The sequence below is a fragment of the Marmota monax genome, unplaced genomic scaffold (genome assembly GCF_021218885.2).
Source record: "Marmota monax isolate L192 unplaced genomic scaffold, Marmota_monax_Labrador192_F-V1.1 WCK01_AAM20220418_F8-fsc00044, whole genome shotgun sequence".
Taxonomy (NCBI): domain Eukaryota; kingdom Metazoa; phylum Chordata; class Mammalia; order Rodentia; family Sciuridae; genus Marmota; species Marmota monax.
Window position 1 is genome coordinate 5,538,167 of NW_026695198.1, and position 27,930 is coordinate 5,566,096.

At 33.4% G+C, this 27,930-nt stretch overlaps 1 protein-coding gene across 4 annotated transcripts in view; it reads left to right on the plus strand.

Moving 5' to 3' along the window:
- Sntg1 (syntrophin gamma 1) overlaps positions 1 to 27,930 on the plus strand; it is an 828,698-nt gene that overhangs the window by 760,268 nt on the left and 40,500 nt on the right. For all 4 annotated transcript variants that reach the window (XM_058574019.1, XM_058574018.1, XM_046428541.2 and 1 more), the window contains one exon: positions 3,010 to 3,102. In XM_058574019.1, the coding sequence (XP_058430002.1) occupies positions 3,010 to 3,102 (93 nt within the window). The remainder of the gene's footprint in view (positions 1 to 3,009; positions 3,103 to 27,930) is intronic.

Genomic DNA, 27,930 nt, shown 5'->3' on the forward strand with positions numbered 1-27,930 from the left:
ATTAAAATATTACAATGCATTTGTGCCATGCAAATGGATCCATAAATCAAAGACCTAAATACATATATGAACACTTAATTTTGGAAACAAATGTAATAGTTTAACATTGCATGTACCAGTATGGTAACCTATAGTAAGAGAGATGTATGCATGGTTTTAAACAAATTAAACTGATTTCTCTGATGACTAAGAGGAGTCACCACCTCAAGTTGCACCAGCTTGACATTTCAATCACAGAAATAGGATAGAGAGAAATCTCAAATTTTGGTAGTTCAATTGTTCATTTGACATTTTGTAATAATTCTAGTTTTTTCTTCATATATATAAACAGTTACAGAGTCTCAATTCAGTAAAATAGGTGTTTTATTTTTAGAGAGAGAAAATGTTTTAGTTTTTCGGTGGACACAACATCTTTATTTTATTTTTGTGTGGTGCTGAAGATCGAACCCAGCGCCCCGCGCATGCCAGGCGAGCATGCCACCACTTGAGCCATATCCCCAGCCAAAAATAAGTGTTTTAATGTCAAAAATGGAAAGAAGGAAAGCATCTTAAAACAGTGTTTATTTTTTTGTTTTGTTTTGTTTTTTTGTTTTTCCCCCCATACTGGGAACTGAACTCAGGGGCCATTCAGCTCCCTCACCAGCCTTTTTTTTTTTTTTTTGAGACAGGGTCTTGTTAATTTGCCAAGGCTGGTCTCAAACTTGTGATCCCCCTATCTCAGCCTCCCTAATCTCTGGGATTATAAACATGTTCCACTGTGCCTGGCTAATATTTTATTTTACATGTTAACATCTAAGGACATTTTTAAAAGTTACAATATAATTTAATTGAAAAGGAATTGGCAAATTTTAGTTATCATTTATCTGGAATATTTCACTTCACTTGGAAATAATAATTATCAATTTTTGAACATAAGTCTGAAGTTAAGATTTCATGATAAGTTTCCCATTCTTTAAACATAAGATAGAGGTGAAATTATGCTCTTGCTTTATATTTTAGACCTGTTCTTTGATTTCGGGTTTTGTGTTCTCTTACTTGATGTTGCATGAAATGTTTTGAACTATTCTATGAGTTGCTCACAGAGTCAGATTAAAATACATATCAAAAGTGAAAAGCCAAATATTTAATGTCTTTTAAGCTTTGAGCTTTTCTTAAGATTTTACCATTTCTTTTTTGTTAGTCATGATTGGCTGAATACTTGGTACTATTATTTTCAATATTCAAATATGTGAATATTTTTACATAAAAATATGTTTTTATTTTGTCTTTTCAATGTTTTACTATCATTAAAGTTGGTAAATAAAATAAATTTTAGCATTAATTTGATTTGCATTTTTTTTGCTTGGCTATAGACAGCTGTCATCCCAAAGGGCATATATATCATAAAAATATATATAACCAAAATTAAACAATAAATATATATTTCTATATTGAAAAATACTAAGTACAATTGTGATATGTTTTAATTAACATTATACATTAGAGAATTAAGCTTCAGTGGGTCTCAATTTTAAGAATATTTTTTTGTTTCAATTTGATGTTTATTGAAACAATGCAATTTAATCTGTAATGCTAAACTTAATGAGAGAAATTTAATGCATTATACTAAATACATTTTCACCTTGAAATTTTTTTTAAAAGACAGTACTTGAAAATAGCAACCAATTAAGTCTAAATTAGAATGAACTGGTATAGCATTGAACATTCCTTAATGTTGATGGCACTTTTAATAAAGTACTAATGGATGAAGGCAAGCATTCAAGATGCCCCTGTATTAAGCAAATATAATCATACACATAAATGGACTTTTGAGGCTCATTAAGTATATCCTCTAATCTACATATTTGAAAAATTGTACTCCAAATGAATAATTTTGTATGGTTATAATTGTCTTAATATTTTAAAATCAGGCTTAAAGACATGTATATGGCTTTTTGGTAAAAAGAATCTGATGTATTTAGTCATGATTACAGTCACAATGTGATTCATTAGTATATTTTATATGTAATATAAAAGTAAATGTGAAGTATAGATTGATATTGAATATTTACTTGAGATAGTATTCTCCCTCTCTCACACATTCTATATGTGAATTATATGTGAATTAATCATTTGAATATCCCATTATAGTTTGAAATTAAATGCAAGTAAAATTGGCCTATTTACATAACAATGCACCATGTTGTACATAAGGCCTAAGTCACTTCACATTTTATTTGTATAATTGTATCTTTAATTTGTATAATTGTAAATTTTATTATTTTTATTTATTTGTTCTCCAAAAATATTTACAAAAGTTAGAATATACTCTGATTTCTGTGTCAAAAGGCATTGCTTGCATATTTATAGATATTTTCAATCCTGGGTATTGAACCCAGGGTTTTGCCAGTGCTAAGAACTCTACCACTGGAACTCTACCACTGAGCTACACCCATGGCCCAAACTTGTTGATTTTTAAAGAAACAAATACAGGCAAGTGGTAAATGTTTGAACTTTGGGTAATAACTTGTACCATATGGAACACCCACAGAGACTTTCATGGCCAAGAAATATTATTTTGCCTTGGTTACTGAATCTGTGTTTATGTGCCGGAGAGTTCTTTTTTAATAATGTCCATGAAATGAGAATGTAAGTAAGAACTTAATCTTTTAAAATGTGGTGATATTTGACTACAGGATATAACGACTTAACATGATCTTGCCTACTCTTAAAATTTTATGCAGTTTTATTGTCAATATAGCAAGGAGTAAAAATTTTGCACAGCATAAAGACATGGTAAGAAGCAAGACTAGAAACTTGGCCTTGAGAACCCCTAGAAAAAAATCATAGAAACATTCTTTGCTTCTGTTTTACTAATAGATATATCAATAAAACTCTCCTCCTTATGCAATTATTTTTGATATTAAGTAATGTATAAGCTGCTTGGTATGGGAGCTATCACATATACCTCAATATTAATATTCCATCAATCCTATGAAAACTAACAGTATCTATTCTGTCTGTGTCTAGTGCAAGACGTATGCCTGTGTCCTAGAAAGTCATCTAATGGGCCTCACCATTGACTTTAGCACAGGATTTATCTGCTTTGATGCTGCAACAAAGGTAATGTGTTCACATGGACTTTAAGAGATGTGTTGCCTATATTTTAATTTGAGAACAAATTATGTCCTTTCAGCATTTTAATTGGTTAGTAAATGTCAAATTAAAGATCATTTGTGTTAATGAAACATACATTATATTACTCTGTTTTTAGAAAAATAATTTCAATATTTTTAGTTGAACAAATGTGGTGCAAACATAATTGTCCAAAATAAATATATGTCAACCTATATTCCAATATAAATATAAACATAAAATAAATAGATAATGTATATTGTATTTCTTTGTTCCTAAAGCTACAGCTTCATACCTGAAGGTATGAATTTTCTTCCCCCCTCACTAAAAAAATTAAAAAGCATTCTTTTATTATTTTTCTGTATCAATACGTATAAGCTGAAACTGAGGGAAAAACATGTTTTAGTTTGTATAAGTGACATGTTAGAGTTATAGATATAGTGGTGGAATTTGAGGTTTGAAGTTTTTAACCTGGGATCATATCCTTTGTAAACATTTGATTCAAAAATGATTTTGTGCTAACTGATAAATTGCCTACTTCACAATATTTGAATATGTGGGAGAGATATATGTTGAGTTGAAAGACACACCTTCTCATCTAGTCATGTATGAAAATTATTGAACCTTGGTGACTATGGAGTGACTCATGACAAAGCCAAAGCATTACACATTATTATTTAATTGGGAGTGACCATTGAGCTCCACAGATCTCATCCAGCTGCTAATTTCATTCCGGTCATTGCTACAGTTCCAGACGGGGACTCTCTTCCTCAGAGAACACTTGCATTCTCTTCTTTCCCATCAGGACATCTGATCCCAAGATCCAATCCACTTCCTCCTTTTGCCAAAGTGTGGCCTAAGATATAAATGGACATATTTCTTCTTACTAATTTTAAGGATTAATAAATAATCTCTTACTAGGAAACACACATATTTTATCTAGAAATTAAGATGTGTATAGTATTTTCAAAAGCTATTGCAAACAAAATAAGGGAATGACTCAAATGTCTGAGGGAGTTGGAGTATAGAAGACAGTGGGGAGTGTTCTGATCCTTTGATGATGGAAGTCTAATGTTGGGGAGCAAAGAAAGCATCATAGACAAATAGGATGCCATCTGGTGCTCTGAGAAATTGTGACATTTCATGATCCAGTGATTGACATTGTCAGGTATAAATTTACATTATCTAAGAATTTTTTTTTTTAATTTAACATTGTGGAATTAAGTAGTCATACAGGTCACATTTGGCCATTTAGTGTATTACTTTAGCTTGATGCTCAAAAGAATACTTCTGTAAAGAAGGAATTTTAGATGCAAGTGGCTCATTTGAATTCTTAATGAGACTGCCATCAAATCAGGATAGGACCGTGTTAATTTTGTAAATTAAATACTTTAATGATTAATCAATGTTAGTCTTCAATTAATTTAATGAATAACTTTAGTAATAAATTAAACATTATCAAAAAGGTAAGGTCTGATTTTCGAAAGGAAATATTATCACAAGTCATCAAACTCTTATCATGTGAATGTGAAAGAACCTCATACTGGTAAATTATAGAGAAGCAAAAGTCATCTGAACACATTTCTGGTGTCTGAATTTCTTGAATTTACTTTTGAGACTAGTATAATCCAAATCCTTCACTGTCCTTCATTTTCTGATCCTATCATTGGAAGCCTGGACCTTCGAGGTAATCTGAGATTTGATAAGGGAAGTACAGAATACATAAGCACTACAATGAATACGCCAATAGTGTTCATCACTCAGACTGTGGCATGTGGAGAGTGAGAGAAAACTATTGATATTAAGTCAGGGCAGCATTCATAAGCAGAGTCCTGAACAAGTGAACCACCTCATAGTTTTGCTGAAAGAATTTTGCCCCACTCAATGAAATGAGCCTAGAAGGAATTTTTAAATCCGAAAAAGAAAGTAAAATTGTTATGTAGACATTAAAATATTTTGTTCTAACAGTTTATTAAAGTAAATAATATACAACTATTTCATTTATTTGATAGTCATGTGTGGAAAGTATCCTTAAGCTTGGCAGATTTTCCAAAGTGTTTGAATTACCTTCACTGCAACAGTCCTGCTCATACCCCTTTGCTGAGCTGAGCATTTTATCATGTACTTCACCTTGACCTGCTCCTTCAAACTTAATATACTGAGGAAGCAAACCAAAGCTCCTATAGTAAAGTGTACAGTCCACACAAAGGAGGACAGGCAGTCTTCTGAATCACTAAATGCAGTTTCATATGAAGTAGATACTGCCCTGTTAATACATCAGTGAAAGGGTAATTGCTACATTAAATTTTTCTTTAACATAGCAATTGTATTTTTCATTTCTTACAATATTTTTTAAAATAAATAAAAATATGAATGATAATTTTAAAAAAAACTAAAAGATGAGGTTGGAAACTTTCATGGTAGGTATGGGAGCCTGTCTAATTTTTATTACACTAGAAATCTAAAACTTTGGAGGTACAGTGCTACTTCGGAATGTCAAGCTAATTCTCATTACTTGCCACCTGTGCTTGAAAGTTCTCAGGGTAAATTACTTCCTTTGATTTTCCAGAGAATACAAGAGGCAATAAAAAGCACTGTATTTTATGTAGGGTGGTTTCTGAGAGCAGCCTCAGGGAATTGGTTCTAGGACTATTACAATGTAATTGCTATGTAAATAGTTGTTATACTGATTGTTTAGGGAAAAATGACCGGGAAGAATTATCTGTACTCATTCTATACTTGTGTACTTTTCCCCATGTTTCTTCCCCAAGGCCATGTGAGTCTGTAGGAAAAAGGAGAGCCACCTCTACTTCAGTTGTCATTACCAACCTACCAAAGGCTGTGTGTGTTTTTGTGTTTCCCTTAGAGTTTCTGAGTGATTCCCTCACACAAAGTTGATTGTGAAGCTCAGAATGTTCTCTGTAAAGTGGATTGTGAAGCTCAAAATGTTCTCATTCTTCTTAAAATGCATACTGTTCAGCAGTAAATAAGAGTTTTCTCACTATTGTGTCAGAGTATAATATTGTAGTATTTATATAAGACACATAGCTAAAAGTCGCCAACAGGTTCTTTTAAATAAGTATATTTACATTAATTGTTTATATTTAGGGATAGAATTATTGTGTAAAAAATTCAGCAGTAACATCTGCAAAATATTCCTTTGATTTGTAAATAAATACTCAGTGAATACCTGCTATCTATAAAGAGAAATATAAGGGCCATATATGTCAGTCTTTGCAGATTAAGCAAGGTTTCAAAGAAATCACCTTTCACAGACAAAGAGAGGGTAAAATTATCCAGACATATATCTGCAAACAAAGAACAGAGTTGGAGAGCATAGGAGAAGAGAGATCAAATTTATGGATAACTAAGAACTAGCTTAAGAAAGAGGTCTTACTAAGGAATTTGGACTCAATCTTAACAGAGAAACACCTAGAAGAGTTTGAGACATGGGGAAGAAATGGTTGGAGGTGTACAAAACTAGTAGCATACCATACAATTGGGCAAAACTCAGAAGCTAAATTTTCAAAAATCTCTCCTCCAATGGGTGTCTCCCTCTCTATGAGGTTCTTCAGAAAACTGTGCATGGAGGATAAAGTCAAAGGAAAATATTATTGCAAAATGAGAGGGACAATTGTAATGGGTCCGTAGTGCTGGCTGGGCAAAATAGCCGGGGGTGACGAACAACTTGTGTACATTGATACTGCAGGAGTGGGAGCCATTTATTGTAGGACAGGAAGGGTATATATACATTACACACAGCTTATCTTAATTAGCATAAACTAGATACAGCAGTCAACCAATAAGGAATCTCCACACTTAATGGCTCGATGGCATTACTTCACAAACCACTCCCTCTGGCAAAATGCCAGGCACCATCCTGACTTGTTTACAGACCCTAACACCGTAGGACTCTAAAATGTTCAGTATGACTGAAAGTGAAGTTTCAAGGAGGGATAAAGTTGTAGAAATGATTAGGATTACATGATCAAGACATTTGACCTAAGTTTAATTTATAATGTGGAAGGCTACCCTAGCTGAAGCACAAATTTCATTAATGGGTGGGACCAACACTGAAGCAATTGACATTTATTTTTTCCTCTCAGTGGTTTAGAAGAATAACTTTCAAAGTTTGTATATAAGTGTTTGTAGGTGTGTGTTTTGATGCTGGAATTGAATCCAGGTCCTTGTAGACCTGCTGTTCAGGCAAACTACTACTGAGTTAGAAATCCAGACCCAGACATTTTTCAAACTATAAAATTTTATAGAAAAAAGAGGCACAAACTTTTTATTCATGTCAGACTGATAACCTCTGGATTCCAGAGACTGAAATGAGGATAAAGGCATTGGGGGAATCCCACATGGGTTCACCACTTACCCCTTATTCCACTATAGGTCATGCTTCTGCTGCAGATTTGAAAGGCTCTATTGGCTTTAAATGGAGCGGAAGGAATATTCATACTGTGTAAATGCCCATTGTGAGGATTGGGACACTATAAATCTTCACTCTTAATCCTGGGTAAAAGTATTTTCCAAATTACTGCTACTTCCCTGGTTGCTCAAAATTATTTTAGTCTGATAGGTGTTTTTGTTGTTGTTGTTATTGTTGTTTTAGTAGTTGAAATTATGAAATGCTCAGATACAATAATAAAATATCTTTTTTTTTTTACTACAGCATATCTAAGGGCCAGTACAGACACATAGCAGATTAAAATACTTCTGAAAAAAATATGATTGGTTAACAGATGTATGAAGATAATAAAGTTAAAGTTTAAAAAGTACCTTATTTAGGCATTAACTCTCTCACATAGTAGAAGCTATTGTAATGATTTTAGGGTTCCTTCTTATCTCCATTACTGATTTTCAGTGAATGTTAAATGCAACACATTACCTGAAGGTAATTTGTAACCCTCATGCACATGTATAGTAACCTTTGATTTAGCAGTTTGAATTCTGTGCAAAAAGGGACAATATAACCTTAACAAAATCACATCCTTCTGATTTTCCAGGTCTTTTCTAAAACATCAGAGGACTTAATGCTATTCCAAAATAATTGTGCTTCAGAATTAAACTAATTGTTAACACATAATAATTCATAAAATACCTTAATCTACATAATCCTTTCAATTCTTTAAGGTGACATTGATTTTTAGAATATTTTAAAGGTAAAGGTTGAAAGGAAGTTATTATGGCCAGTATTTACATTTAAAATAGTCTTTGATATGGATAGGACATTTTAAAGAGCTCTGAGCTATTATTTCTCCCAATGTTATATGACCCTCATGTACATGTGGTGAGTGTGTGTGCGCGCGCACAGACACACATTTCATTAAGGTTTTAATTTTTTGCTAGAGTATATATTTAATCTTTCAGTTAAAATAATATAAATTTCATAAACAATATAAATTTCATAAACAAAATCTCTCAAAGAAAAATTAAAGCTTTATTCTTTTTATGCTATTTTTTTCAACTATTTCACATCAAGAAAAGTTACCAAAAATCCAAAGAGATATTTTGAAAATATCAAAGTGAATACTTTCTGAACACTTCTTCCACAGAAGTAGGAAAAAAATGAATATTCTGTGATGTAGTTATAATACCACTCATATAGATATTAGCATTTTTTACAATACCTTTTAATCTTTTTTCTTCTCTAAGTGTGTGACTCACAGTTCAGGAAAAAGACAGCTATTCTAGGAAATTTTATGTTCTTTTTTAGATAAATGATTTCTTTTCTTTCTTTCTTTCTTTCCTTTCTTTTTTTGCTTTTAGGCAAATGAATAAAATTGCATTTATTGCAAAACAAACTCAGGCATTTAGGGAAACTATCCATCAGGTAATTTTTTAAAATCCTCAAGCATTTCAATATAGCCCTCAAGTAAACATTTCACAACAAAATATTAACTCAAGTTATCATGCAGTATATTATGTAGATATAATAATAAAATTTCCTGCTTTTTATTCGTTTCTTGTAATACAAGGACATTATAAAGTGAAAATTACCACATACTTTATTGCCTATATTTGCAATTCAAAGTATGTGAAAACAAAATCTCATAGACTCTAAAATTCTTTGCTGTTTTTTATACTTTTCTTCTTGCTTTATTATTTTAAATTTTTAATTCTGTTCTTATTCTGTGACTTTTGACACATTTTACTTTTTCAGGGTTAATTTTTTTATTATTAATATCTGGCTCAAATTTTTTCTCATTGTAATTTTTTTAGTTTGCCTTCCCTCATATTATGGATTTTGGATGTCATGAGTATTTTTATTAATTCAAAGTATTAATATCTGAAACTCTCATATATTAAATGGTAATAGTAATAGTTGTGCTTTAAACATTGTTCTGTCATTAGACAACATAGCTTATTGAAGAAATAGTAAGGTATAAAATTTCACATATACAAATTTTGAAGTACTGAAGCATTGTGATCAAGCAGGTCATATTTCAAGAGACTTTGTATCTTGAGAATCTCTGTTGATCTGCTGTTACTGAATACCTGAGATAATCAACTTTTAAAGAAAGGCTTTATGTTGATTCACACATTAGTAGGGTTCCTTCCATGACCTGTTGACCCCATTACTTTGGATCTATGTTGAGGCAACACATCATGACAAGAGTGGGTAGCAGAATAAGCTCCTCACCACATGGCATCTAGGAAGTAACAGAAAGGGAAGGGTTTAGAGTGCCACCATCTCCTTTGAGGATGTGGCCCCCATGACCTACAATCTCCTAATTGGACCACACCCTTCAAAGTTGTACTACCTCCCAACATTGCCCTGGGCTGCATATCAAGCCTGTAACACAAACATCTTTGGGAAAGACTTCTCCAACCTATAGCAAAATCCATCAGGTTTTTCCCTTTCTATTTTAAATTTCCCTGGATGCAACACTAAACTGTTTCTTCCCTCCTAAATTTAATAGTTGCAGGAACTTTGTAAGTCCCCAAAACACTGTAACTCCATTTTCTTCATCTCTAAGTACATATGTGAATGACATCTTTCTTAAGAGAGTGTTGAAAGTTTAAACAATAAAACCTAAGCAGCATGTTTCACAGTGAGTGACACATGATGAGCCTTCATAATAACTAGGTACTTTAGTCACATCATTCCCATGCTGCTGGGTTGTTCCAACCACTGTGGGACATGAGCACCAGCTGCACCCTGCGCTGTACTACTATCCTCTCGAGGTCAAAGTGGCACTGTGTTTTCAAGGATTTGTGATCAACCAGTCAGTACATTTATTGTCTGCTACATGGTAGTCCTTCTTAGTCTCTGTTTTCATAGAGGTCTTTGTCGTTCTGGCATGTAGTGGAAAAGATTGACATTGAACAAGAAGTGATAAATTTAATGGTGCTCAGCAAAGGGAGTCAGGATGGCACAGAAGTACATAAATTAGATTAAGGAGTTCTGGGTGATGCTTGGAGAAATTTACCTTTCACCTGAGAATTTCTATGTCCTGAGTGGCTAATTAGGCACACAATGGAGCAATATTGAACTGCACATGTGAAAGCCCTGAAACAGGACAGAGTTTCAGGGCAGGAGAGTTGTATACAGAAGTAAAGTCATCATGCAAGAATAATGAGGAACCTGGTACTTCATGTTAGATTAAGTACTTAACATCAGTTAGCTGGGCAACAAATTTGCCATGTAACACATACTAACAACATGTCGCTGCCTTACAAGAGCAAACATTATGGCATGCTTCTGTGGGATACAGATGATTAATCAAGAAGTACTTATGTGTCATGTATGAAATAAATAAATAAAAAGAAGTGCTTATTTGTATGTCAGAAGTTTGGAGGGTTCCATCAAGTGTCAGGGAGTTGGTTCTGCTCTATTCCTTCCTTGTTCTTCTGTAAAATACAGGTTACCCAAAAATATATATTTTGGTAGATTGCAAAGGCAAAATTGAAAAAGCCCAAATATGCAGTTGTATTTTAGCCTCTGTGTTTGGGAACAACTGTGGCGTTTCACTGATCAAAACATGTCATGTGTCAGAGGCCACAGCCAAGAAAGAGGGCAAAACATCCAGTTCCTAGGAATGAATACTTTAAAGTAACATTGCCCTAGGACTAGATACAGGAAATAGTGAATTGTGACTGATATGTCCATAGTGCTATGGCCATGAAAAGTCATCAACAGGTTTCATGCAAAGTAACATCATCCACTTTATAATCACTTTGGCATCCTTTTGTAGGATCATTATTAGGAGACTTGTGGCCCAGAGTAGGGGCTTTGGGAATTCAGAGTAATGAAGGATTGAGTAATAATGGATATACCAGTCAATAGAACTTAGAAGCTGGGATTAAGTACAACACTGCTGTTTCTAAACTGAGCAACTGTGTAAAACAAGATGTACACTGGAGAAGGAGTATACAGCATAGCTATTTAATTATTCTCATAAAACTAACTGTGTAGAGGTCATTGAATAGTTGCTATGTTCAATGTAAAAACTGAGTTTGTTTTCTCACTTTAATTGCAATGTGAAATAAACACTATGTATTTGTTAGTGGTTAAAATGACTTTTTTGTGATCTCTCTCTCTCACACACACACACCCACACACACACACAGAGAGAGAGAGAGAGAGAGAAACCATACCCCATCTTACAGTCATATACAATAGGACTTAACTAGTATAGACAGACAAGGACTGTTAAGGATGTAAAACAATGAGGTGTGCTTCCAACAGCTTCTCCCTGTTGTATAGGATGCTATGCGATTGTCTCTTCACATCGGGATGAGTTCTATCCCAGGAGACATGGTTTCTAATATAAACAAATTTCTGGTAGGCATGTTTCTTCACCAGGAAAACTGAGATATTAAATTACCCCAAATTATTTGGATAAACACAATTCAGGTTCCAGCTGGGACCTCACGAATGTAAACTATCCTACATAGGTTTGTTCAAGCATTACACTGTACACATTCTCTCTCTGAGCAATTCAGACTCTCTTTTTCAAACTTTATATAAGCCATCATTCCTAAAAGTGTGAATTTGCTTGAATTTTAATATTATGCTCAGGAGAAATGAAAACAGTAAATTTTTGATTCACACTAATAAGTTCATTTAAATTTTAGAAATTATTATAGATGTGAGGGATAATTTTACCTCAAAAATGAAGATGTGCACATACTTACATATTAGTTTAACAGTTATTTAATAAAGTACTTTTGCTCTGTTCATGGACTAGCCTCCAGCCCACCTGCAGGAGAATGGAAATATCATTTGCTTCTTAGATTGAATAGACATCTAACTACATATGTGGCTATCTCAGTAAACTCATTTATTTTTCTCTGTAGAGTACTATCCATTGAGGAGGCAACTGGCAATTTTGTGTTTGAATGTTAAAAGAAAATAACTAGAGTTGATTCCTATAAGGAACTGATATATTAATAATAAGTGTGACTGACTTATATTACAATGAAAAAACACCACCAGTGTGTAAAACAAAATTAAAAAAAAAAAAAAAACTTTACTATGGTTTGAATGCATGTGTCTCTTCAAAATTTTTATATTAGGGAGTGGGGATGTCACTCAGTAGTACAGCACTTGCATGGCCCTGGGTTCAATTTCGATTACAAAAATCCCAAGTACTTATATACTGGGAACCTCACACTGAATGTGATAGTAAGGGGTGGGGCTTTGTGGGAGTGATATAGTCACGTGCACTCTGTTCTCAGGAAAGGGATAAGTGCACTTTTAAATAAGGTTCACAGCAGCATCCTTGATCTTAACTTCCCAACTATTAGATTTTGAGAGATAAATGTCTATTGTTAGTAAATCATCCAGTATCAAGTACATTGTTGTAGCATCAGGAACTGGCAAAACACCCTTATTCTAAGAAAGCTATACCAACAATACAAATTTCATCTTTTTTTGTGTGTTATTCAGGTGATATGTAAAATTTCTCAAAATAAATTTGAGAATTAGGATTTGATACCTAGTACTGGAAAAACTTTAATCAGCCAATCTAATGATAATATTTCTCTGTTCTATGAACTACAGCTCAGACATACGCATTGATCTAGAAGGATGCATAATAACCATGCCTTAAATACACATTGTTCAGTGTAGATCTTTATGTCCATTTTAGTCTGACTCCTTTATAGTTATCTTATTTAGCAAAAGAATCTGAATTTTGTTCTATATTCTTGCCTCATTCTCAACTTAGATTTCAGTCTTCTAAAATCTTCTCTTAAAAAATTCTGGAGGGTATTTCTTCATTTTGATTCCTACTATTACTAACTCTCACAATTTCTTCTCATTTGGATTACTAAGGTATCTTCCAAATGGAACTTCTTGATTTATTATACACATGCTTATTATTTATCAGTTAGGACTCATGACCAGTGATAGACAAGAGAATACAAGAACAGAACAGGTACAGGTGCCTCTTCTCAAGAAGTCTTCAGTCTAATGAAATGGACAAATCTGGAATTGGGTACAATTTCCAGTGTTAGTAGAAATCGGAGCCTTATGAAAACATTGTTGTATACTTGTCCTTTGTGTCTTCCACATCATCAGCAGATTAATGATGCTTCTAAAATGTGAATAGGGTCCTGTCATCAGTCTGTCTTGTTGTGCTAATTAATGGTGTCCAACTTTCTGGAAGACAGTCTCTCTTTAGGATAGAAGTTTCTTAATGTTCTGATCTCTGCTTGAAGTTTAACATTATCTCCTGCTTTGTCCCCAGTTTTTGATGGCTTTGCCATATTCCGTGACTTTGTGCACAAATCTTGAATTTTTATCTAGAATCACCTCACCATTTTGTTGTTGTTGTTCTTTAGTGCAGAGAATATTAGGCATACCTCCAGCAAAGCACAACATATTGCAATTTAGTCTGGTGACAATATGAACTCTAAACTCTTGCTCCAGACTCAAGTACAGTTCCAGCATTTGAATTACCTCAATAAGTAGTCATAAATATATGGGTAATTATAATATTATCTAAGGGGCTGAACAACATAAACATTCATCTAATTCTGTGATCTTTTGATATTTTTATCTATATCACATTCAAATTTACAGTCATAAACTTAATGTATGATATGTATTATTATATAGTTTATAGCTGAGTCCTTTGTATTCCTCTTATTTATGAAAATGATTTTAGTTCTGTGCCTTTGCCTCTTTCTCAACTTTGCCATTCAGTCTTTAAAAGCAGCCCTTAAATAATTATGGAAGGTGTTTCCTCATTCTGTTTCCTACTATTGCCAACATCAGCAATCTCTTCTTATTTAGATTGCTGCAGTATCTTCCAAATGGGACTTTCATTTTAATGAAAATATAATTAAGTAAATCTTAAGGCCTACAGTTGTTCCATAGTGTCTTATGTGGGATTGGATCCAAGACCCCTGCAGTTACCACACTGACAGTTCCTTGTATAAATGGTGCAACATGCTTAAGTTCCTTGTATAAATGGTGCAACATTTGCACACACATACACATATCTTTCTGTATATTTAAAATCTTCTCTACATTACTTATAATACCTATTACAATGTAGATGTTGTTTAAATCATTTGTATGCTTTATTGCTCAGGGAATAATGATAAAAAAAAGTTTGTACATGTTCAATCAGATGCAATATTTAAGAATATTTTCATGTTTTATTGGTTAAATCTATCAATATGGGATTCATGCATATAGAATCATGATCAATTTCATATGAATGGAGAACAAATGAAAAATATAAAGATAAATACAAAAACAATGTCTTTTAAAAATGATTTTCTAATAATTTTCTACCAAATGTGACCCTTCAGCTCACTCTATCATGAAGAAAAGAGAAACAGATTCAATATTAAGAATATTAATATTTGCTATAAATTAATTTTGTGGGGAGGGGAAAGTCGAGGCAGGAGATGATACATGTACTTTGGCTTCTTTTCAAAGTGGAAGGATAATGCAAAATGGAAATAGGATATTATGGGAAGGTTTAGATTACTGTTTAAATAGAAGATCCATCAAAACAAGAGGAACGATGTATGCTTGTGAGTATTGCTGGTTATACATTAGTCAAGTGTCAAATACCAGTGATTCATCTTATGGGAGATATTTACATGCCTCCTGCCTAAAAGCATTTTATTGTAATTTTTAATGTGTTCTACGCAATAAGTTGTAAACCACATAGATTATTCCTTCAAGTGTTTTTTACTCTGTGTAGCAAAATATCTTGTTTTATTGCTCATAAAGGAGTTGGCATGTTGTTTAATTTAACTTCATATATGAGAGTTCCTTCCATTTGCCTAAAGAGAAATTTTTCTTTTGGGCATGAAAAAGCTGAGGCTTGAAATTTGAAGGGAATCAATAAAGAAGGCATCAGAGATTGTTTTTTCTATTTTTGTTCAACATTTGAGTTTTTCATTAGTATTAATGCAACTTTAGTGTTCTATATTATTGATGGATTGGATTATTGGGTAGTCTGCATGGAAGGCACACTTGATGCTTGATACTTCGCAAAAGTGAATTTGTTCAATAACCGGAGTCCCTTCATTATAGCCAGCTTTGTGTCCACTTTCTCAGCTTGTGGTATTGGACAGCTTTGTAAATCTGTCTTACAGTGGAAAAAATTAAGAGTCTGGGCAGACTTTTTCCTTCACTCTTCCCACAAATGTACTCTAGCCCATTGGGATTTTCAAATATTTACCAATTCTAACAATAGATCTTCCTCAGATAAATAGGCTATGGGAATATTTTTTACTTATAGAGGAGAAAAGATTGAAAACAGTACTGCATTGTTATGAAGAAGAAATGATGACTCATAAACACATTATGTTTTTTGAATAATCTGTAAATTATTTCCCTTGGCTTGTTCTAAATGAGTTTCTGACTCTGTCTTGTATTTTTCAGAAAGAAGCCAAGCATTTTCAATAAAATACCATTTATAATTATGCTAAAAATATAGTTCTCTGATGTTGGGTTATGAAAATAATTATCTTTTATTATATACATTTCTATAACTTGCTTTCTCCCTTAGCACTCTTCAATGCATCTCTTACAACTACAATCTTGAAACTTCTATGATTCAAAGTGTGGCTGTTTTTTTCATCTTTACTTGTAGCTTTTAAGCTCATAAAATATTTAGTCATGTTTCTAAATGCTCAATTATATATATAATTAGATATTTACATGTGTATATATAATTTCATTTAATTACTCAAAGAAATATAATGTTAGATATTTTCACTGTCAAAAACAAAGAAGTTTTACTGTCCATAATATATTTTGATACATTATTAATATATAAATGCATTTAAATTCTACAGTGTATATTTTATAATTTCTTAAAATGTATTCTATAGAAAAAATTGCCCAGTTAAGCAATTTTAGTTAAATTTCTTTGATGAAAATATTCTCGGATTTCATTGCCCAAATGAACTTGAACAAGCTGACTTCCTTATTCTGGAGTTGCACGCAGGAACAGTGGTCCATGGAAATAAAAATCTGGTCTACGATCCCTTATTATGAAAATATTGGACTGAATTCCAAATTTTGAAAATATTCAGAAATTTTTCCAAAAAATTCCTTTTACTTTTGTTTGATCATTCTCTGTCTTCCTTATTTTAGACTAATATCCATCAAGTTCAACAAATTGAGATTATAACTTAGTGACAGGAATTAGCCAATCCCAAACCAAGATCTCTTGGTCAAGTTCCCCAGAGAAGACAGACCCCTGTGCTCGCGCCATCCAGGAGATAACTGCTTTGTACCATGCCAGCTTTAGCGTTGGAAATTTTAGAGTAATTTACAAATTCTCATGTCAGTATGTTTTCCTCACTTTTCCCAGTTACCTGACTCCAATATCATGACACCCACACAGTAAAAGGGAAAGGAATCATTTTTTAAAAATGTTTTATTCTCTTTTAATATATTTCTTTCACAAAAGTTAGATTCATCCCATTTCTGCTGTAGACCAGCTACTCTACTCTTTGATCTAGAGATGCAGCAAGGAGTCAGACCAAACTGAAGTCTCACCTTAAGTTGAAGGAAGCAGAGTAAAAAGAGCATAGGTAACGGATTTATCTGTGAAGGAAACGAATGAGGTCTATAGAGAAAATTTGAGAAGGGCTTTAGAAAAGACTGTCTAAACCAGTGATACTTGGACAGCAAGAATAGGACAGTCATTAAACCACCTGGTGGAAGAATTTTCTAAGTAGAAGAACAGAAATTGTTAAGCCAGAGGCATGAAGGGCATGGCATTTTCCAGAGAGAGAAAGAGACAGAGAAATAAAGATAATCCTGATTCACTGATTAAAAATATAGATTCATGTTTACATCATCTAAGTTCTTGTTCTATAGTATTACTTGCATTTAATATTTAACATTTGCTTTTCACTTTAAACAATTTCAGTTAGGTGTGTTTTTTATATTTGATGTCAGAAGTAGAATAGTGACTTTTTTGAAAGATATCACAGATATACTGGGAATAATTACACCCTGACAGAGGCACCAAATGATAGCTACTGTGTTTTTATGGTCTTTGATAATAAAGTAGGGAACATCAGATCTCTGTTCGGGTAATGAATGCAAGGCAGAGGCACATTTAAACATTTTACATTCATCTGAGTTCCCTACAATTCAAGGGGAATATCAGGTTTCCTCGAGGCTAATAAGTAGGTCTCCATGCAGCTTACTATCCCACAAGTGAAGATAAATAATTATTTATTATTCAAAAAATTGGTTTTCTGATATTAGTTGTTCTATAAAATAGTCCTGTCAAAGATATTTCAGAAATACTATTATCTTTAAAATATAAAAATATACTAGGCACATTGAGGAATATTTTATAGACATTTTTTATTGATTAATCATTGATAAGAAGGCTAATTATTTTCGGTTCATAATTTTTAACAGAGTACCACAGATGCATTATGAATGATGTACTCATCAAAATCAAGTACATTTTTGCCACATATGTTTCTTAGTTGGAGAAAATCTGATTTTGCAACAGCATTAGGTTTTATTAATAGTACATACTCATATTATCATTGCTATAATAAATACCATAGGCATTGTTGAAGTTTTTAACTGAATTTTTGATAGATTGAAAATAATAGAAATTTTCAATATTGACAGAATTATATTTCTATCTGTAAGTTCATAAATTGAGTGAAGAAGCCAGCTATTAGAAATAAATGATTTTCTGTTTGAAGAACTGATAGACAACTGACCTCATGTAATCGTTTCTGAAGTTCTTCTGCTAATGAAGACAAATCAGTATCAAATGACTCATTTTGATACCTGAACATGAAAACTTGAAATTAAAAACAGGCAAATTTGATTGGGATGGAGATTTATTTGATCCAAGTAAAAAAGTTATACACAACAGTTGACTTGAAAAATACCTTCTGTAAATACATTACAACCATTTGGGCAGACAATATTTTTCCTTTCAAGTAAGTATAAATTGTTCAATCTGAACCTTGGGGCTTTACATAATCAGTGATGCTGTGGTTCTCACAATGGATGAGTAAGCATCAAAAAACTTTGTGCAATTGCACATTTATTATCAACGTTTTAAGATACTAAAATTCACTAGTTTATTTTTCACTGAATCCTCATCCTCATTTTCAATTTATTTAAAGAGCCCAATGTAATTTTTTTCAGTATTAAAACTATAAAATATTTTTACTGAAATCACACAGAGCACAACACAATCTCTATCATGATTATTAGATTAATTCCTATAAGCCCTACAGGATAACTGTTTACCATCTGCTTCCTATGCATTTGTGTATTTCATGTGCATGTCATTTCCAATTTCCTCCCATTTCCACGGCCTCTTCTGAAAGATTGTTGCCAGGGGACAGCTTACAGCAAGTAGGTTGGCCTGCTAACTGGCTCAGGGACACAGAAGTGTTGAATACTTCAACCTTCATCACAAGAGACCTGCAGACGAGCTGTCTTCAGCATTCTATGTCCAAGTGCACTTAATTTTATCAGCAAGCACCCTGTGTATGTTCCATTTTTGCTGACCAGGAAAGCATTCTCATGATATAAGTGTCTACCACCAAAAAACAAGGCCTGGAATATGATGATGCTTAAATACAGAAGTGCATCTTGTCTATTCATGCTTCACTAACCTGACTTCAGGATTAAGAGGACTGATTCATCCATCCACTGGACTTGAAAGAGAAATAAACCTTTACTTTTTTCCTGTCCTCCCCATGTACAACACAATAACATATCTTCATATTCTGTCCTTATTCAAGGCCTGATTATGTGTGTGCATGTGTAATTGTCTGTGTGTGTAATAAACATTTGAAGAATTAATGTCCTAAACCCTCGCTAACATTACTAACCATAAACACTTCATTGCACTGAATCACTTTTAGTAAAGACATTAATAACTTACTTCATTATCACTGATTTCTTATGAAAGTACTATAGTATCATTCCATTATACAAAGTGCTATAGAACAGTTAATAAGGGCACTTATTCCAGCCATTTCTAAAAAGACTGCCTTGATGATGTTTGATTTGGGTAGAGCTGAAACTAATCCACCAAAGTGGGATGAACCCTTAAATAAGACCCTTAAGGCAAAATGGACATCGGGCAACATGGAAATGAAGATAAAGAGCATTGTGGTTTGTGTATAACTCATAGTTACACAGTTGGAGCATAGTATGTTTGAAGGACAGCAGCAAAAGATGAGATTGATATTTAAGGAAGGGCTCAATCTTCAGAGATTTTTTGCTTCTTGACAGGAGTTTAATGATCATAATTGTACCACTGAAAGGTGTTATGTAGCAGAAATATTATTTGAGTTATAAAATGATTGTTTCAGCAAGAAAGGGGACTGGACTTGCACTATCTCAGGCGGGAATTCAAGAATCAAGGGAAGAAATTTAATTGGAAGTTACTGTGAATATCCAAGACAGAAATTGGGGTCTAAACTATATTAGTGGTATGGGACATTAGTAATGTTACAAGAGATTTATGAGGTATGTGAGAATTAGAATTAATAGAGACAGGATCTCATGAAAAACTCAACTATTATTTCTAGATTTACTGCTTAAAAGATGAAATAAAAGCTAATAATACTTAAGATGAATTGAAGAAGAGGGTGGCTAAGGGGTAAGATGAAAATTTACCTCAAATGTATTAATTTAAAAATATCTATAAAACAGAAAAGCTGTCTTAGATTAGATTTCTTGCAAAAGTTTTCTTGGAGAGCTCCTTTAGTAGATGTTATTCCTAGCAGCTACAAGTACAACAGCTCTGAAAAGCTGGGAGTGTAGAGTCCTTATATCCACTGAGGTCCACCTCCAGCATCACTCAATCCTAATTGTTTCTATGGTAATAGGAACAGCTTTTCTAAGATGCTGGTTGCTCTAGTGTTGTAATAAATGGATTACTGCAGTGATAAACAGCTCATGCTAACTAACAAGCATCATCCACTCCTCCAATCACCAATCCAGATTTTCCCTTTAGGCTCTCCAGTGGCCCTTACCTCTGTGGGCTGCGGCAGTGTACTAGTCAACTTTTAATTTCTGTGACCCAATGAGAGCAACTCATTAAGAAGAAAGAGTTTGTTTTGGCTCATGGTCTCAGTGGTTCCGTCCATGGTCAGCTGATTCCATCTCTCTGGGCCCATGCTGAGACAGAGCATTATTGCAGAAGGGAGCCAAGAAGTAGAGAGAGAAGAAGGAGCCAAAGGAAGAATATTTAATCCCCAAGGACATGCCCCCAGAGTCCCACTCCATACACCTACACCCTAATCTGGCTTACAGTTACCTCTCAGTACAGCTGTCCTTTCAAATTATTAATCCATCAAATGGATTAACCTACTGACTAGGTGGTAGCTCTCATTTCATCCTTGGGCACTCCTGCATTGTCTCATATAAGACTAAAGGAGTATCCTCCAGTAATGACCAAACTATAACCAAACCATCACAGGCAGCTTGCCTACTGATGTAACCTGCCTCTCATCCCCAGTAACTGTTCTTCAGATCATGGATGCTGATTTTGTCCATTTACCACTAAATCTGGCAAAGGCAGTATCAAGAGATGTTCAGTGGAGTGATTGAAGATCAAATACATTTCCAACTTCCTCAGATCTCCTGTTGTGTGTAGGGTCAGTCATCCCCTGACCAATGATAACTCCTTTCCTTGACTGCTGATTTCTTGGCACAAAGGGACTAAAATGAACAGAAGGACCCAGTGCCTCAGCTCTCCCCTGCACAGTTCAGAGCTAAGCATACAGGATGCCCAAATTTCTGTTATGGCTAACTGGGAGTGATGGTAAATGGGTCCAGTCCTAAACCAATCTCTTCATTCTCCAACCTAAGTAATTTACTTACTGGGGAAGCAGAGTTAACATTCTGGTCAGAGATTCAAAGTATACATCACATTCTGTCCTTTTCTCATCATACATCTACCAGGTGACACATCAGCCATAGAAATTGTAACTATTCTCTCATGCTCCAATTTTGCCTGATGAAGTGTCTTCACTCCAGCAATTCTTTTGTTGTCAAATGAGTACATTGACATGAATTGAGTTTTGAAAACTCCTGTAAACACTGTTAAGTCTTAAAACGTTGAGGCCTCACAGGTAGGTAAAGCAAACCCATACCTACGCCAGGTATATTCCTGTCTATATGAATCATTGCTTTTCCAGGGTGAAGGGGGCCAAGGTCATGGGTCCACCACCAAATTGCCAGTTGGTTTAACCAAGGAATTCTGGAGCCATACTGAGTGTTTATTATTGTCTCTGTTAGTAGAAACTGAATACATCTTGGTGAGTGGGGACCATGGTATGGGGTTCATAATGAGCCCCCATTTGTTCTTGTGTCCACATGCCAATACTGGGAGCTGATTTACATCAAACTGCTGAAATGTTTAAGTGGCTTTGTTCAGTGACCTCTCTGTCCTAATCTTTCCTGCCTTGTTTCCTTCCAGTTCTCTCATTAACAGTCTAAGTCTTTTACCTCTTGAAAACATTACAAGAAATCCATGTATATTTTTGTCTTAGGTCACTTCTTTTTCACAAAGTGGATGCCTAGATATACTATCCTCAGCTCCATGCTGTGGGAAGTATTTTCTCCTCACTGCCATCTCTTAAGATCCTAGTCTAATAAAGGAATTGATAGAAAGTTACACTCAATAGTTGGCTTGCACCAACATACTGAGTCTAATATAAACAAAATCTTTTTCTTCTGTTATAAAGAACTGTCCTCCATGTGGTGCATTTGCAAATTTATGAAGCATGCATGGCCGAGGGTTGTGAGGAGATGGGGTCTAGCTTCCAGCCTAGGCAGCTTGCTTATGCCTTCTGAATATGATTATAGGTGAACACATTATATCTTGCAACTTTTTTTTTAATATGCCTGTTGTAACTTATAGTGGTGGAAAGAATCCAAACATGATATTCAGTTCTGGCATCATGTAAATTTTCAGCACTCTCCTACACCTATTTTCATGCTAATGGATGTCTGTCACATGGTGTACAGATTTGCGGAGATGGTATTGCTTAAGTCCAGAACCTACGGAGGTCTATATTGTGATTCTCCTGTGAGGGCTTACCATAAATTCCACATTTTTTTTTAGAATAATCATTTCAAATATCTAGGAGATATTGACTTGTAATTAGCAGAATCAAGTTATCACCTATTCTACTGGGTACCAAATGATGGGTTCTCTGTTGTCAGCAAGATAAGCAGCAGCCCATTTCCAAAATCCCATCTTTGCTCTGAATTGAAGATGATGCCGGAAGGAATTGTGCTAGATTGAAGTCCACAGAGTAATACCTAAGTCAGAGAAACAGGTTTGTTGCACGGTGCTTTTAGGAGATACACCTGTATGGAAAGAGGCTGGCAGTTTGGGGAAAGGGAGATAATTTACCTCCAAGTGATGTACCTTAGCATTACTTACACCTAGATAGCTTGAATACTGATAGCTTGAGTTGCCCTACAGACATCATGAGGACAGCAGCAGGGTTAGAGCTTTCTATGGATATATCAGCCACAATTTCAGCTCTGCAAGGCTTTCCTGTGGTTAAAGAACTCTGTGCTAGGCATAAAGGTGAGTCACCAGCAGCAGATACTGTAGCATCTGAGAGGTGAGTGTGCTGTCACTTATCTGGATGGAATATCTCTGTTCATTACGTAGGCTGTGATGCTAAAAGATGATTGGACTTTAAAAAGGCAGGCTGTATAGATTTGATTGATCGGGTTTCAGAGGAAACTGAAAGGAAAAAATTGCAACTGAGAATGTGGTACAGTTACAATTTCAGAAGGATAAGATTCATTATTCTTCTCATTTTTCCTGCGACAAAGGTAATTTAAGTGGATAAAAGTAAGCATATTTGGAAGAACAGGAGGACAGTAGAAAGACACACTCAGTTTCCAATCAAGCGTGACCTGTGGAAGAGCTGCAATGTTTATCAAGAGGCGCAGAGTAGGATAAGAACGTGGAAAAGAATAATGCTATTTTAAAGACTTTAAAAGAAGCAAATATATTATTGAATGCACATGTCTCTTAAAAGGGTCAGGGTCTAACATTCATTCACAGTAAAATAATTCCTCCTGTTACCACTATTTCTATTCTATATTTCAATTGCTCCCTGTACCCTTTTTTCAAAAAGAGGCATTATATACCAAAGGTTTATGTAGTAAAGAAAAGTAGATCGGAGGGGAAAATAGCAAGGGAAGATATTTTCCAGACATGAAGAACTTAGTATTTGAAGTCTGTGTGTGTGTGTGTGTGTGTGTCTGTGTGTAAGCATACATATATATGTATATCTTTGATAGTTTAATTCATTTTAGACATTAATTGGGACATGTTTTCTCAAAATTGTGTTTCATGACTTACATTTAAGATCAAATACAATTTTATTTTTATAACCAATTACAAAGAACTTTTGTTCATAGAAGAATACAAAGAGATCCACCATTAAATTATGAAGGAGTCGATATTTGTCTTCTCACCTCCATTTCTTTATCCTCCCAGAAACATCACCATTACTACCTTTGTCCAGCTGCTTCTCACATTGAAATATGCCATCAGCTTACTGTTCTCTGAGAAAAACCACAGTAGTTTAAACTAATAAAGGGGAAATATCTTTGCAACCTGCAAAAGCAATTTCATGAGCATTATTATCTCATCCATTTTCACAGTAACCTTTAAGGTAGAATAGTCCAGTATTATTTCTTCTAATTTACAAGAGAATATACTAGGGTTACAATAAATTAAGCATTTTACCCAGTATTGAGACTTATAAGTAGGATATAAAATTTGGAGTATATTTCAGAACTTATGGCTCCAAGATCAGCATTTATGTTTATCTCAATATTCTGCCCAAATGCATCCCATCCTAGGATATGTGCATTGTAGTGGGGGAAATGTCTTAATTTCCTGGTAATGGAATTTAGGACAGTCCTGTGGAATAGAGGGCACATAAGTAGGTGATCTTTATAATCCTCTATTCTCATTGTATCTGGGCAACGATGACTCTACAGAATAAATGAATTCTAGTAGGTGGAAAAATAGGGACAAATTCACATATGTATTCTAAGTTATAGTATGGCATCATAAAAAACAATTTTTCTACCAAAATTGCACACACATTTTATAAAAGATTTATTATTTCATCTTTTTAAAATTGTTTCATTAAATAATTTATTTTAAATGTACAGATGAAATTGTATGTATTCATCATGTATAACTTGATGTTTTCAAGTACATTTAAATTGAGAAATAGCTAAATCTAGTTAATTAACATCCACATTGCCTCACATAGGTTTCCTTTGTGTGGTGTGTTATTACTACATGATGGGTTGCTTTGTACTTAGATTAGAAAGATTTTGAGGCAAAAAATAATTGCTCTGGTCTTTCTTTATCAGCCTCTTGTTTCCAAGCACATCAAAGTCTGTAAGTAACAATAATTCCAATCAGCATTCATATCTCACAGTTTTCCTAACACAACTCTATTTGGGTCCACTTCAGAGCCAGCTGCCAGGAATTTGCCTTGGGCTGACTCAAAGCAATATAAATCTCTCTTTATTAAAAATGTAGTGTTGTCCATTCATTTTTTTTTCATAAAAAATATCCTTAACACATTTACCACAAGTTTTTTTTTAAGTTTATCAGAATCTTAAGTACAAAATTTTGGCATAATAGAGTTGTCAAAGGGTTTTTGAATTAAGATAGTTTTCAGACTTTTATTATTTTCCTAGACAATAATTTTGACTCAGGTTAATAAAAATTTGCCTTAGTGAATTTGAGTGTTGCATTGATCTTATAACTTTTCCTAGTTTACTGCATTATTTTTTACGTGACAAATATTTCTGTCAATCATTATTTTCATTATCTATTCATCCTTGAGGTATCCTACAAACAGGCAAGGATTCAGGTTCCATAGTAAAAAAAAAATTCTCCAACCTCTTTCATATTTTTAATATGCATTATTATAGTCAGAAGATCTGTATTGCACCTCATTGAAAGTTATAGAATTTAATATCTGTCCATTCTTGAGAACTCATCTATTGGATATAGCAAATTTGTGTTTTTTGCTATCATGACTACACATGAAATGTCATTTAAAATTTACTTATAACCTGAGGATTTAAAAACTCTTAATTGTACTGCAAAGCTACACTAGAAAATAAGTTTTCTTGTCCAAAAACTACATAGATTAATGGCAGGATGTGCACTGTAATGTATTTTGATGGACATTTTTCCAGTTTTGTATGTTTTTAAAACATAGTTATCTCATTTATTGCCATGTCCTTATGTTTGCCCTGAACATTATATTACAATAGTCCCCTAATCTACTATTTTGTTGTCTCTAGTTTTAGTTACCTGTGGTTAACTGTGTTCCAAAAATAGTCATTGGAAAATTCCTGAAGTAAATGATTCATTAGCTTTAAATTACATTCTCCTTTGAGTAGCATAATGAATCATTGTGCCTTCCCACTCCATTCACCCTGGAAGATGAATCATTCTTAGCTTAGGGGATATATGCCATATAGGATACCAGCCCTTTAGTTACTTATTAGTCTTCTCAGTTATCTCAGTGACCACTGCAGTATCTCACGGCTTGTAGGGTTCAGCACCATTAAAGATTTCCAGCAACCACAAGAGACTTTGAAACATATCCCCCACAAATAAGAAGAGACTTGCATTTTATAGAGACTTACATGATTCTCATAAATAATATTTTAATGTAAAATGTTTATAAATTTCATTATTTAAAAATTTTTAACAATGTCTTTGACATTTTATTTTTCATATAGTATATTTTTTACAGTTACTTTCTAGAAATAAAATTTCTGGATCAAATGATATTATCATTTTAAAGCTTAAAATATATGTTTAAAATTATGTTCCTCAAATTTTACACTATCACCAACAATATTATGGAAATATTTGTTTGACATCATTTGATTGCTTTAGTTAATATAATTTTCAATGATCATTTACTAGTTTAATGGTTGTTTAATGCAGATATTTTAAAATTAATATGATATAAATGTCTAATGAAGTTAATAAACATTATTAACAAGAATAATTGTTTTTCTATTTTCTGTGTTTTTTGTCTGTTGCACTGTTTTCCTTTTTATTTTTGGGTTATTTAAGGGTTTCTTTCTACCTTAGAATATTTCCTGCTACTCGACAATAAAAAATATATTTTTTCCTTAATATATGTTAATTGTACATAAATGAGTTAATAATTCATTACTCCTGAACCTAGAACCTATATCTTTTCAAAAATTACTAAATAATTACTGATATAGTCACTTGTAATTTTCCTATAGTTGGAATGTTTATTTCACTTTTTAAAACACAAAGACTTTGACTTAGAGGAAGCTGAAATAAAAAAATTTAACTGTTTTACTGTTTTTCTCAGAAAGTTAATTGTCCAGATAATGTTATTTTTAAGGGTGCTGTATCATAATGGATTTAAAGAGAACATTTAACACAATTTTTAATGATTGGATATTGTTTCTCAATAAATTATATAGTCTAATATAGTAATGATCAAAGTGTACATATAGATTTAACAGAAATTAATGTCCCTATGATAGTGCCATTTTTCTTTAAATAACACAATACTCAATATATAGAAGACACTGCATAAATGTTAGGTAAATAAATAGTTAAAAATTGAGTGAGCCAGGCATGGTAGTCCATGCCTGTAATCCCAGTGGCTCAGGCATGAGGATCACAAGTTCAAAGCTAGCCTCAGCAATTTATCGAGGCCCTAAGTAACTTAGTGAGACTCTGTCTCACAACAAACTGAGGATGTGGCTCACTGATAAGCACCCGAGTTCAATTCATGATATCAAAAAAAAAAAAAAAAAGGAGTTAGTGAAATTTTGTATAAATTAATTATGCTTTAATACAATCATGTATCATTTGATATTTTCACTATTCTTATTAAGGCATTTATGACTTTGCTGTTTTTATTATTTTTAAAAAATTAAACATTTTAATTAGTCTTTCCTTTGAATGGATTCTGGAAATAGTTTGTTTCTAGAATAATTTTTCAGTTCTTTTTAATTCTCTAAAGTATATATAACATAATGTTTGTTATTTCAAGAGTTTTTGTGTGCACAGTTTATTGTCCTTAATTGATTGACATTGTTGTCAAACCATCATCACAATCCATTCCAAAAGTCTTCATCACCCCTAACAGAAACTCTGAAATCACAAAGCAGTTGTCTCTTTGTCCTATGTCATATATTAGGTTTCTAAAAATTATGTCTGCTGTGCACAAGAGGCTAACATGAAGTCTAAAGACACATTTGTTTGCAAAATAAATGATGTGAGGAGCATCCATGCAAATACTACCCAAAGGGGAGTT